We start from the raw sequence: 12543 nt of genomic DNA, 5'->3' as shown, positions 1-12543 counted from the left end.
ATAGCCTACTAGTTTTGGCTTGCATCTCAGAAAAGTATACACCAAACAATAGAGGCCCCAAGACCAATCCCTGAGGTACACTGTTTTTTACTGCTCTGTTGCCAATAATAATCCAAAACATGTTATAACACATTAGTAATTTTTTGCTTATTAATCTCATACAGGTGTTTGTACAACCTAGTCTTAAGTTTAGGTTCAGTTTTGCCTATATAAAAGGCAGGACAACTTTGACAGAGGGCTCCATAAACAATGCTTTTGGTATTATAATTAAATTTACCCTTAATTTTCAAGTAGTAGCCATTGACATAAAATAATTTACCAGTGGAAATATATGGACAAAACATGTTTTGGATTACCCAGGGTACTCTTTTAAATTTATTGTTATTGAGAACATTTTTAAAAATCCAAGGGGTGGTTCTTGGCAATTAAACTTGGAGAGAAGAGAATTATACTGGATTTTACTATTGAATGCTGTTGTTTGGTCAGGGCTGAATGAGTTAGCACAAAAACCACAAAAAAAATCACTGTCCAGAAAAAACACAGCACAGAAGGCAAGAAAGAAGTAACAAGGAAGATTCCTTTAATCCAACAAAATGAACGTTCTGGTACCTCGGCAATTCGCCTTCATGGAACCATGAAGGCAAATTGCCGAGATACCAGAATGTACATTTTGTTGGATTAAAGGAATCTTCCTTGTTACTTCTTTCTTGCCTTCTGTGCTGTGTTTTTTCTGAATGAGTTAGCGTCTATTGGATGTGTTTTAAAATTGAAAGCTATAAAGATGTAAACTGATTCAGTTATTTGAAAGTATTATATAATTATTATTGTTTTATTAGTTAAATTTTGGCTTTATGGGTTTGTATTATACAAGTTTTTTATAAACTGTCATTTTAAATGGTGATTAATTATATAATGATGTCATGTGACTTGTATTACTTATTTAAATGTGTTCTGAATCACTGTTTAATGTCTGATGAAGTCTTGTTGCATGGTTTGAGACAAAAGCGCTTATCATGTTTTAATAAAAGTGGTAAATTATTTGCTGTGACTTTTGGGGTACCTGTGCCTACTGTACCTGTTTTTTGTTTTACGAGTTTGTGGCTTTTTCTTTTACAGTAAAATAACTGGCAAACAAACAAATAAATAAGTAAAAAAACTTCTATAAATAAAATGTTAAATGTACCTGTTAAAATGAAAACTGCATATTACAATTATGCCCCTCAAATGTATTCAATAGGCATAATTAAGACAGAAATAATTTGCCTTCTTCATGGACCTAATGCAAGCCCCTACCCAATCCTCAAGATGTGAAACATGGAAATGAACCCTGAAACTTGCACCTTAAAGGCCCCAGTGCTTAAGTCTTTCCAGAAATGAATTTTATTAATTAAAATCAATCAGCCAGTAAATAGATAAATAAATAAATAAATACTCCTACCTTTTCTGATGAAGCCTGTCTACTACATGCCAACTATTAAATAAACACATCACAAAAATTGCAAGGAATATTCTTCAAAATGAGCTAAAATTACTTTCCCATACCTCAAAAAAGAGGAAAAATGAAATAGAAAAATTATCCAAGGAAACCCTTAAAAAGAAATGATCTGAAATAACCTAACATAGACAATCATGAATCACTGCTGTAAACTCTACTTATAAAATCTACTCACTCTTGCGGATAACAGTATTCCAGAAAATAAACTACATAGACCAACAGTCCAATGAATATTTTCCACAACTTAATTATTCTTAGATACAGACCTTTTGACATGAAGATCAAGATGCCTTCTTTTAAGATTACTTTTTTAAAACTTCATTGGCTTAAGCATTTCATCAGAGATTCACTGATGTGCAGTTTTCTCTGTGGACTATGGATGCTGAATTCTAGCCAAAATAACTTTTTGAGTTGCAAAATTTAATCACTCCCACAGGGATCAAATAAGATAATGCACCGAAAAAGGGATGAACAAAACAAGGCTGAAAGTAAATTAACAAAACTTAGGCTTTTTGTCATGCTTTCACTGATTAAGTACCCAAAGAGCTGAATATTTTGGGTAATGAGATGTAGAGAAAAAGCTGACTTAAATAGTGGGATGATGGGCTTTATTTCTTTTATATATTTTTTTTATTATTTCATTTTCATCCATTTATTTTCCATCTTTTTTTCATACTGGAAGTCTTATATAGGACCATTTGGTGGTGCATGCACTGTGCTAAGACTGAAAAAAAAGACAGTGTAGAATCCTCAGGACATTGAAACCTTCCCATGACAGGGTTAGACCAGACATAGGGCAGGCATCGAACCCCTGTGGTAGAAGGAAGAAGTAGTCCACAAAACACACAAAAAAAGATAGACCAAAAGAGAGGCATACAGAAAACAAAGTGGACTGTTGAGGATAAGGAAGAAATTATGTATTATGCAAGAAGACCATAATTTCCATGCAGAGGTTATGTAGCAAAAATAAGAGTGAAATTAGCAGAAAGAAAAATACTTGCACAAGAAAAACTGTGAAAAGTTACAGATAAACATTTAAATTAATATTAATATAACAAGGAAAAACATTATTTATTTATTTATTTATTTTATTTTACATTTGTTGACCGGGCTAGTCCAACTTGATATTTGTCCATTTTCAGTAGAGGCCCGGGGAGAAAAGCTCCAATGGTTATTACAAGTTTAAACAGCAACAGGCAATACAATACAATAGGCAAAACAGAATTAGTTAATATATGTAATATACAAATATGATAGGAGCAAAAACAAAAGAGAAATAATAAAATGTCTTAAAAAATGAAATAAAAAGTTTTTTTTTTTTTTTTACAATGGTCATACAGTATATATGAGATAACATTTATCTACATAGATGTTATGTAAAGGGATAGCTATCAAGGATATAGGGAGAAGAGAATGAAAGTAATTATGGTAGAAGAAAGAGAGAGAGGAAGAAGGAAAGTTGGGTTGGTACAGGAGCAAAGCCAGTGATTATTGAGATGCATTTTCAGTTGTCTTTTAAAAATTGGTAGTGCGGGAAAACATAAGATATCAGAGGGTAGTTTGTTCCACATTTTTCCAACAGACTTGGAAAAGAGGCAGTCACCTGCAGAGTTATTTGGTTTGGGAGTATAAATCAGTAGTTTGTTTGAAGAACGTAGGTGTTTCATGTTATTATATGTGAAATGAGGTTAGAGAGTATTGGTATTTTAGTTGGTTGATATAAAATTTTGTGAGCTATTAAGAGCTGTAGATTATGTAGACAAAGAAATGGTGGGATACTAGAAAAAGAAGTGGCAAAGGAAGCAAGAAAACATAGAGAAAAAAAACGAGGTTTTTGAAAGGTATAAAAACGAAATGTGGACATGGGAAAGAAAAAGAGATCAGATATGGTGTGATATTTAGTCAGAGAAGAAAAATAAACTATTGACTGTAAAAAGAGCAGCTCCAAAGATATTTGAACAGAAGTACAGTTTATGGAAAAATTCGAAGTACTAGAAATAAGATCATGAAGGTAGAACATAAAAAAAGTAATTAGTGAGGTATAAATTAAACATACACAAATTGAAGTGATAGAAAATGTGTAAAATTAATGGTTTAATTTGGAAACCCCAACACAGGCAGTGTCACGACATGATGGACCAGTGGGTCCCTTGACAATGGAGCAGCAGGTGATATGGGATGCATCTGAACAGAGTGTGCCACAGGGGAGTGTTCTGGAGACTTCTATAGGAGACTTGCATGAAAGTCCAGTCGAAGCTGTGCCCCAAAGGAAGTAGAAGGAAACAGTGGCAACTCTGATACAGGTAATTTTGCAGCACAATGGGCCAATGTGTTCCCATATGGAGGAACAACAGGTGAAACAGGGTTCATTTGAAGGAGATATGTCACAGGGCAATGTTTTAGAACCTTCTCTGAAAGACATACAGGGACCACAAACCAAAGAAAATGCTGTCATTCCAGAAGAAATTAATCTAAGGGGAGACTTGCTTAATTTAATAAAGATGGAGAGATGTATTAAGACAGATAAAAGAAATAGATTACAGGAAGTAAACAAGACTTAGAATGATGGAAGACAGGTAAAACAGATGAATATAGTAATCAGAATCATTGAGTAATTCATTTGATATAACAGAAATAAATAAGATATATTACTGTGCAATTAAACTAATCATGGATAATGTGATACCCCAAAAATGTACAGTAACAAAGGAAAGGAAGGCAACAAGTAGAATGCCACCATGGAAGCATCAAATGGAAACAATGCCAAAGGGATAAAGGGATTAAGACAAGAAGTATCGTTGTTAGAAGAATACAATAAAGGCAATAGATAATCAAAAATCCTTAGGAAGGAAGATGTGGTAGAAGCAATACACAGTATCAGAGCAGACCAGGATTTGACATATACTACTTCCAATAATAAACTAAAAATATCAGCACAAGCAGAGGAACTTAGAAAGTATGCTGATAAATATAAGGGAAAGGTACAAAAGAAGAAATTCGTTAATGACCCAAATATATTGCATAGAGAAGCAGAAAAATGTCTAGGAAAAGAAAAATCACCAAAAAAGAAGCTATAGGTATATTTTAGAGAATTTGTTATAAAAACCCTGCTGAACATAAACACGATACTGAGTGGATAGAAAAATTAAAAGAAACAGTAAGGACTTATAATTTCAAGGGTGTGACATTGGATTAAGTAACAGTCAGAGAAAGTAAGACACAATTAAGAAAATGACAGGTCCAGACACAGTACCTAATTTCTTAGCTAAAAGTATTAATATTTCTACAAAACAAATTTAGCCCTGAGTAAGAATTCCCAGTATGCACACCCCAAACTGACTCCAGCCTGGTTAACAACAGGAAAATGATACTCCTCCTTATGAATGAACCTGAAACCCATCCCAAGAACCATAAACCAATCATCTGCCTTCCATAAAACATAAGTTATGTGCTAGAATTGATGCTGACTGAGTTTATAAACATCTAAAAAATCAAGCATGGCAGCAAAACAAAATCTTTATTAAAAGAAAGTCATGTGGAACAAAAAATAATCTATTATTAAACAAAAATGATAGAGGGCTGTAAAAAGGGGCATGGGTAGATTACAAAAAACATTTGACTGCATCTTGCATTCATGGATAATAGAATGCTTATAGATATATAAAATACACCCTTCATTGATAAATTACATTGCAGTGACTGTGAAACAGTGAGAAACCTCTTTGCAGCCAAGCCATGAATGATGGCAAATTATTATCCCAAGGATAAAATTTCAAAGAGGATATTCCAGGGTGATTCTTTTGCTTTGCCCTTAACCTTTCAAGCTGTGGGTTATACTTTAATCCCCAGAAACCAACCAGGTTTTAAAACATCTCATCTACTTTTCTGTGGATGATTTAAAATTGTTTTCCATCAGATGAGGATTTGAAAGCACAACTAAAAATTGTTAAAATGTTCGCAGATGAAATAAGAATTACATTTGGTTTTGATAAACTACAAAAGCAACATTTAGAAAAATAAAGGAGCTGCACTAATAAAATATTAACCTGGGACAGCAATGTGATATAAAGGAACTTGAGCAGAAGGGTGTGTGCAAATGTCTGAGAATATATAAAGGGTCTGCAATAAAACACGAGCACATGAGAACAAAGCTTAGTAAAGAATAATTTGGAAGACTAAAGCTAATACTGAAAACAGCCTTGACATCTAAGAATATGGTACACGCTATAAATCAATTTGCTCTTCCTATTCTAACTTATAGCTTTCTGGTGATTTACTGATCCCAAAATCTATTGAAACAGTTGGACAAAAAAAATGATTCATGCTTATCTAATGATATATAAAAACTGTGCATACCAAGATTATATGTCCCTTGGTCTGAAGGGATCAATATGTGAAAAAATGAGGGCACCCAGTCTAGAAGACATGTTGCCAACCATGCTTAGTGGGGACCAAAAAGGGGGTGATAAACAAAAAGCAAAAGAAAAAAACTACACGTCCACTGCATGGGTAAGTAGGGGTCAGTTATATCATAACAGTTGGAATTACAGCCTGCCTGGATCCATCTTCTGTCAGGTTGTATTTAGTATTTGGAGTTTCTGAGTTAGAGCATATCTCTTGTAGGTGGGTGGAAGATATGTTTCTATTCATGACTGCAATGGAAGAAAACACTGATCCGATAATTAGTAACACTGTTTGGAGCCAATAAAGACCCTCAGATGTTAGCTGAGGAGGGGTCAGTTCTTTTATTTTGAGAGTAAGGCAGATAAGTGCTGTCTACACCCAATGATTATAGTGTCTGAAAGTGGATTACATTTATGATGCTGAATGACTGGAATGCCAAATGGCATTAAGTCAACCACAAAAGGCCATAACTAAAAGTGCCAACAAAACTGTGGAACAGCGAGGATTGGTGTTTTCCCTTTCCCCACCGTAGTTTGATCTTGGAGTTGGTATATATAATAAGCAGGTGGTGTGGGGGCGCACAGCCCCATGCATAGAACATGAAATGAGTTTTTCAGCCAAGTGGGCTTCAACCTTTTGTGGTCATCATAATCCTGTTTGGCATTTTGATCATTCAACATTACAAATGTATTCCCTTAAAATACCAGGATTTGCTGGCAGAAATGAGAGTAATATGAGAGAAAGATACCTAGACAGTTCAAACAGAAGTAAGAGCAACAGGACTAATAAAAAATAATTTACATTCTTATTTTAAATATACTATCATTACATATAACCCAGTATGAACTGCAGAAGTTAACAGTTCTGGGCACATTGCAGGGGGCTAAGATGAGCACTGTTGGCTAACATCTAAGACTGAAGTATCACTAATTTTATGAACTTTAATCACACCTTGACTAAAGAATGGGAAGTCCAAAACACTTGGAGAAATTGAAGTGGGATAAACCCTTCCATATATGTCTTATACATCAATAACAAAGTACATAAATATTTAAAAATCAATTTTCACATTTATTTAAACCAGTTGGATCAAAACAGAGAAAGAACATCAAGAGATGTTATCCTGAAAGTAAGATTCGGTACCTACATGTTAAGTTTCTGAAATTCAGAGTTCAGCAAGGTAAATGATCTTGAAATTAAATCCATAGCTTGGTTTCGAACTGCACAGAAATCTTTGTCATCTATTACCTGGAAATGAGAAAACACATGAAACCATGATAACAGCATACCTAGTAAAGATTAAAAACTAATGTTAGAAACACCAGCTATTATGTTACTGAAATGAAATATACAGAGATATCTATAAATTAAGAATGAGGAACACAAACATACATATACTCCCAAAATCAGGAACACATCTCAAGATATGCTAAATGTTATTTTTTACAAAACGTGTTTCTAATTTAGAGTCTAGAAAAAATGCACATAGCTTCACAATCTAAAGTTACTTTAAATATCTTTACACGAGCATAATTTTCTTAAGGAATCACATCATACTAGACATGTCTCAGAATTCAAGACCATTGCAAAGTGTGGAGACTGGAAAATGCAAAAAAAAAAAAAAAATCTTTGCAATGACACATCACAATGCCTTGTCCAGGAGAATGATATATATTCTATTAAAAATAATTTACTTGACACTACCCAGACAGTGCCTGCTATTTCTACTAACTCTAAAGTTAAAACAAAATGTATCGATTTAGTTATACTGAAGTATCTACGCTTCATGAAGGGAATATTTAAATACGACATCAAGAAACAATCCCTTCTAAAATGCAATCTGTCCCTGAACTGCAAAGGGGATTTTAAATTCAGCACATGCTAAAGTAGCAGATCATCGCTCACTGAAGTCCCACTCACTTAAGAAGTCAGTCTCCATTATTCCAAAATTCCAAAAGTTGTGCAAGCCTGAGCTGAAGCCATGGCTTGGTATTGCATACTGACATTCCTGACATACTATTTAGGATCTGTGTACACAGTGCACAAAAACACATGGTACAGCTGCTGTTGCTGCTTGGTGCACATACAGGCTGTTTCATAAGCAGCTTTTTAAATAATTAAAACACTTGTTTGGTCACATACCAGCCTTGTTAGTGTTCAAGGCCTGATATCTGTGCAACATTAGGTTGCTTGGGTTAATGGCTCACCCTGCAAAGGAGGATTATGCTAAATTGCTTTGTGGCTTACTGCAGCTCACTGCAGTCCCTTATTAATCAAACATGAAAGTTCTGTCTCCCTTTTTTGACTTAACATTTGTAGTTGTGTTTCATGAGGGGTTGGTGCATTATATTACTGAGATGCAGGCGAAGATGTAAAAATATTGTCCTAGTCAATTTAATCATTGGTTGAATTTACTGTCAGGTATCAAACTATTAAATAAAAAAATAATATTGGACACAAGGCTATTACTGAAAGTGCACAAAAAAGAGGAAGAGAAAAATATTACAGAAATGTCAGCAAAGGATTTTAAACTTTAGAAGCATTCACCCTTTTAAATGCATTATTGTGAATTAAAATGGGATTGCTCAATAGATAGTCATCTTGATATCATCTTAAAATATAATTTCCTTAAAATTGTATTTAAAAATATATCTATCATGTTCAGCAAGCCATTTTTTTATAATGCTGTGTTTTAATTCATCTGCTAAATGCTACAGAAAGGGGATTGTGTTCTGACTTAACATCCATGCCAACTGCCATGATGTTAATACAGCAGGTGGTAGGTACAACATAAGAATTATATCATTCGACATTAATTGATCCATGTTATGGAGCTCTTGTACATTATCAGAATATGCCTTAGAATGACAGGACAGTGAATTTATAAACTGCTCTCTTCTAATACCAGTGGTGGGGCTCTTGCTTTTTGGACTATTATGAGTGTTGCTAGGCAAACCCTAAGTAGTACTAAATTTGAAAACCAAACAGAGGGCATATTCACTGTGATTAAAATACATTCCTTTTTAGATATATACATCTATATCTAGCTGTGTGTGTGCATATATATATATATATATATATATATATATATATATATATATATATACTTCACTTAACCGACACGCCACAAAGCCGACACCCAAAACACTGAGACCAAAAGTTCGATGATGCAGATGATCGACAAGGTGAAATCCCGAAAGCCGAAACACCAACATGGGCAACCTGTGAGCGTGACTCGGTAAGTGTGCGATAGTGAGGGATTTAGGGTTATGGTGCGGGAAAGGTGAGTGTGCGGTAGTGTCAGACTTAGGGTTAGGGTGCGGGTAAGGTAAGTGTGTGATAGTGACGGACTGTAGTTTTAGGGGTGGGCTAAGTGTGTTAGGGTTAGGGTGTGGGTAGGGAGAGTGTGCGATAGTGACGGACTTTATGTTTAAGGGTGGGTTAAGTGAGTTAGGGTTAGGGTGCGGGTAGGGTAAGTGTGCAGTAGTGTTGGATCTTAGGGTTAGGGTTTGGGTTAAGGTTAGTGCATATATAGTTGTGTGTAATGTGTAGTTTACGTTTTGTGTGTCGGTGTTTTAGGTGTCGGTGTTATGGTGTTCGGGTTTGTGAGTTGTTGGTATTGTGTGTTTTCGTTCTTTTGGTCTCAGTGTTTTGGGTAAAAATATATATATATATATATATATATATATATATATATATATATATATATATATATATATATATATATAGATATATATATGACTCTATGTTCATACATCGAAATTACGTTTCATCAAAATGTACAAGATCAAACTCACTTCAGCGAAAGTGCATTTTATCGAAAATGCACTTTCACAAAAAAAAAAATGCCCAAAAACTAAAAAAAAAAAAAAAAAAAAAAAACAGTATTTGAATTTATGCAGGGGGACAAGCCCCCCTGCACCCCCATTTGGGGCGGTGCCCCCACACCCCCCACTTTAATATTCTCACTCTGAGATTGCACTACAGTGGGGAAAAGGGAATATTCCCTTATCTCTACTGTACCGCGAACTAAGAAACAGTTTGCTTAGTTGTACAATCAACAGTACAGTTGACGTACAACTAAATCTACATGTAAACAACTTTTTGCTTAGTTACCTTTCAGTAAAAGTGCATTTTCGACAAAATGCACTTTCGCAAAAGTGAGTTTGATCATGTATGTTTTGACTAAACGTACTTATGATCATAAGACCAGGACCCATATACATATATATATATATATATATATATATATATATATATATATATATATATATATATATATACATATATGTTTTGTAAATAGATATCGTTTTTTAATATGTGCATATCTATCTATCTAATCCAAATATAAATATATATATATATATATATATATATATATATATATATATATATATACACACACACACACACACACACACACACACACACACACACACACACACACACACACACGCACACAGGCATACATACATATCTATATTTATATCTATATCTATCCTCACTCGCTCTCACTATATATACATAAATATTATATATATATATATATATATATATATATATATATATATATATATGTGTGTGTGTGTGTGTGTGTGTGTGCACATTCATACATATAGATGGCTAGATAGACACATAGATATACACATATATCTGTAGCTCCATCTATCTATCTATCTATCTATCTATCTATCTATCTATCTATCTATAGTGCATCCTTGCCTTCATTTCTGTTTGGCTGTACTATTTTCAATGTGTGAGAAGGATCTTCTTGTATAAGCTATGAATTTTTGATTCCCACCTCAAAACTGACTTAAGACTGCCCCAGTCCTTCTATGCTGGCATCATCTTCAAGTGTATTCCTGCACTGGGTATCAAAATAGAATTAGCCTTTCTTTAACTTTCTGAGGTCTTGATGGTACTGTTCACAGCATACCAAAAGGTTTCTCTAACTCTATTAAAAGTAAAGAATTTGAAGAGTCATATGATTTGAAGAGGGATATTTAAAAATGGTTGCAGAGAATAGTTCATTTCTCGTATCTGATTAAATCCTGTAGGCAATAGGACGTAAGTGCTTATTTTTAACATTTTGACTATTTAAATAAAGTTGTGGTTGTAGTTGTCAGATGGGTCCTGGGGCGTTATTTGTGTATTTTATAAGAATTTGCTGTTTTCCTGGATTCTCACTGTTCACAGCATACCAAAATGTTAATTTATTTTTCTTTAACTATACAGCAATATATGACTAATGGTCTGATTTACCAAGCCAAATAGGCATTTACTTATTTAGCATTGTTTGGAGGTCTTGTGCCAGTAATTGCTTTTACAAACAATCATAATTGTCATCTTTCAGATGTGGAAATCAAGGGCAAAGCTGTTTAAAAATCAGAGTATTCAGACCATAACTTCTGTAACAACAGGTTCATGGGATATGACATGAACCATACCAAAGCTCCCTGCTTTCTTGAGTAACAAGTCTCAGTCAGAACCACGATTAGTGCCTGGTATATCATTGCTTTCCAGCTTCCACAAGTAGTTTTGAACAGCTATGAGCCCTGTTGTGGAATTGTAGGTGGGGCAGAAAGACTAGCTGTGACAACTCTCTTCTTGGCCAGTGATCCAGGAGCCTGAATCCTCACCAATGACTATGGAGGGGGATGTTCACTTGGAACAAAAATAGATGCACACAGTATTTCCAGTTGCAACTCTCTACACCAAGCACAATTTCCCTTAAGAGCATGCAGGGAACACACTCAGTCAGGGGACTGGGTTTCTCTCTGTCGCTCCAGGCCCCAATAAGACTGCCCACTGGTACAGCTGTAGAGTTGAGTGTTGGATTATAGAATGACATCATACACATGTGGTCATCTGACTTCTGGTTCCCATACTACCCCGTTTACTAGCAACTGAACCAGAAGCCAGTACATATGTGTCAATAATATACACACATAGAGCTTTGCTGAGATGTGTTATAGCATCTAGAAGTTATAAAACTATTTCAAAACTTCTACCCTTCCAGGACAGCAATTAGTTCACCCCTGAAGACAATACAGTAGGATTCCTAGTCCTGGTTTTCATAGCCATTTAATCTCTGGCTGCAATCAGAACTGTAAGATACAATCTTTATGGTCTAAAACAGGTAATTTAATGTCAGACTATTTTTCAAAGTTAGATGGACTGAGATTAACCTCTTCTCTTCCAGTATCTTCTGTTACAATATATTCATTTCAACAGATACAATACAGTCTGACATACATGTGTATTTCTTTTCTGTCCAACAGGACCCACTGTAGGTACATTTTTAACACAAGCAGCTTTACAAATACATTTTCAACACAAGGATCTGTACAAATCAGTTTGATATACAAATAACATAAAACTCCAGCTAGATATGCTGGCATATGTTACACATCCACTGATCTACTTCTCCTGGCATAACTGGCAATGCCTTACACTAATGACAGACTTTCTTTGACTAGTTTATACAAGAATATGCTCACTGTTGAGGCTTGACATAACTGATATTAAGCCAATCACAGTTTCTCAGAATCTATATCAGTTTCTTCAGGAGTGCACTTCATATCTGAAAATCAGGAAAAAGTCTCAAAAACACCTTCTTAAAACTGACAAATGTCATTGTTTTA

At 34.5% G+C, this 12543-nt stretch overlaps 1 protein-coding gene across 2 annotated transcripts in view; it reads right to left on the bottom strand.

The window, feature by feature from the left end:
- The window catches only part of LOC122795869 (leucine-zipper-like transcriptional regulator 1), a 1318154-nt gene that overhangs the window by 336287 nt on the left and 969324 nt on the right, over positions 1-12543 (bottom strand). For both annotated transcript variants that reach the window (XM_044064282.1, XM_044064283.1), the window contains one exon: positions 7047-7147. In XM_044064282.1, the coding sequence (XP_043920217.1) occupies positions 7047-7147 (101 nt within the window). The remainder of the gene's footprint in view (positions 1-7046; positions 7148-12543) is intronic.

The sequence above is a fragment of the Protopterus annectens genome, chromosome 2.part2 (assembly GCF_019279795.1).
Source record: "Protopterus annectens isolate FY-2018-M chromosome 2.part2, PAN1.0, whole genome shotgun sequence".
NCBI classification, from domain to species: Eukaryota; Metazoa; Chordata; order Ceratodontiformes; family Protopteridae; genus Protopterus; species Protopterus annectens.
This window is presented reverse-complemented; position numbering and strand designations above follow the sequence as displayed.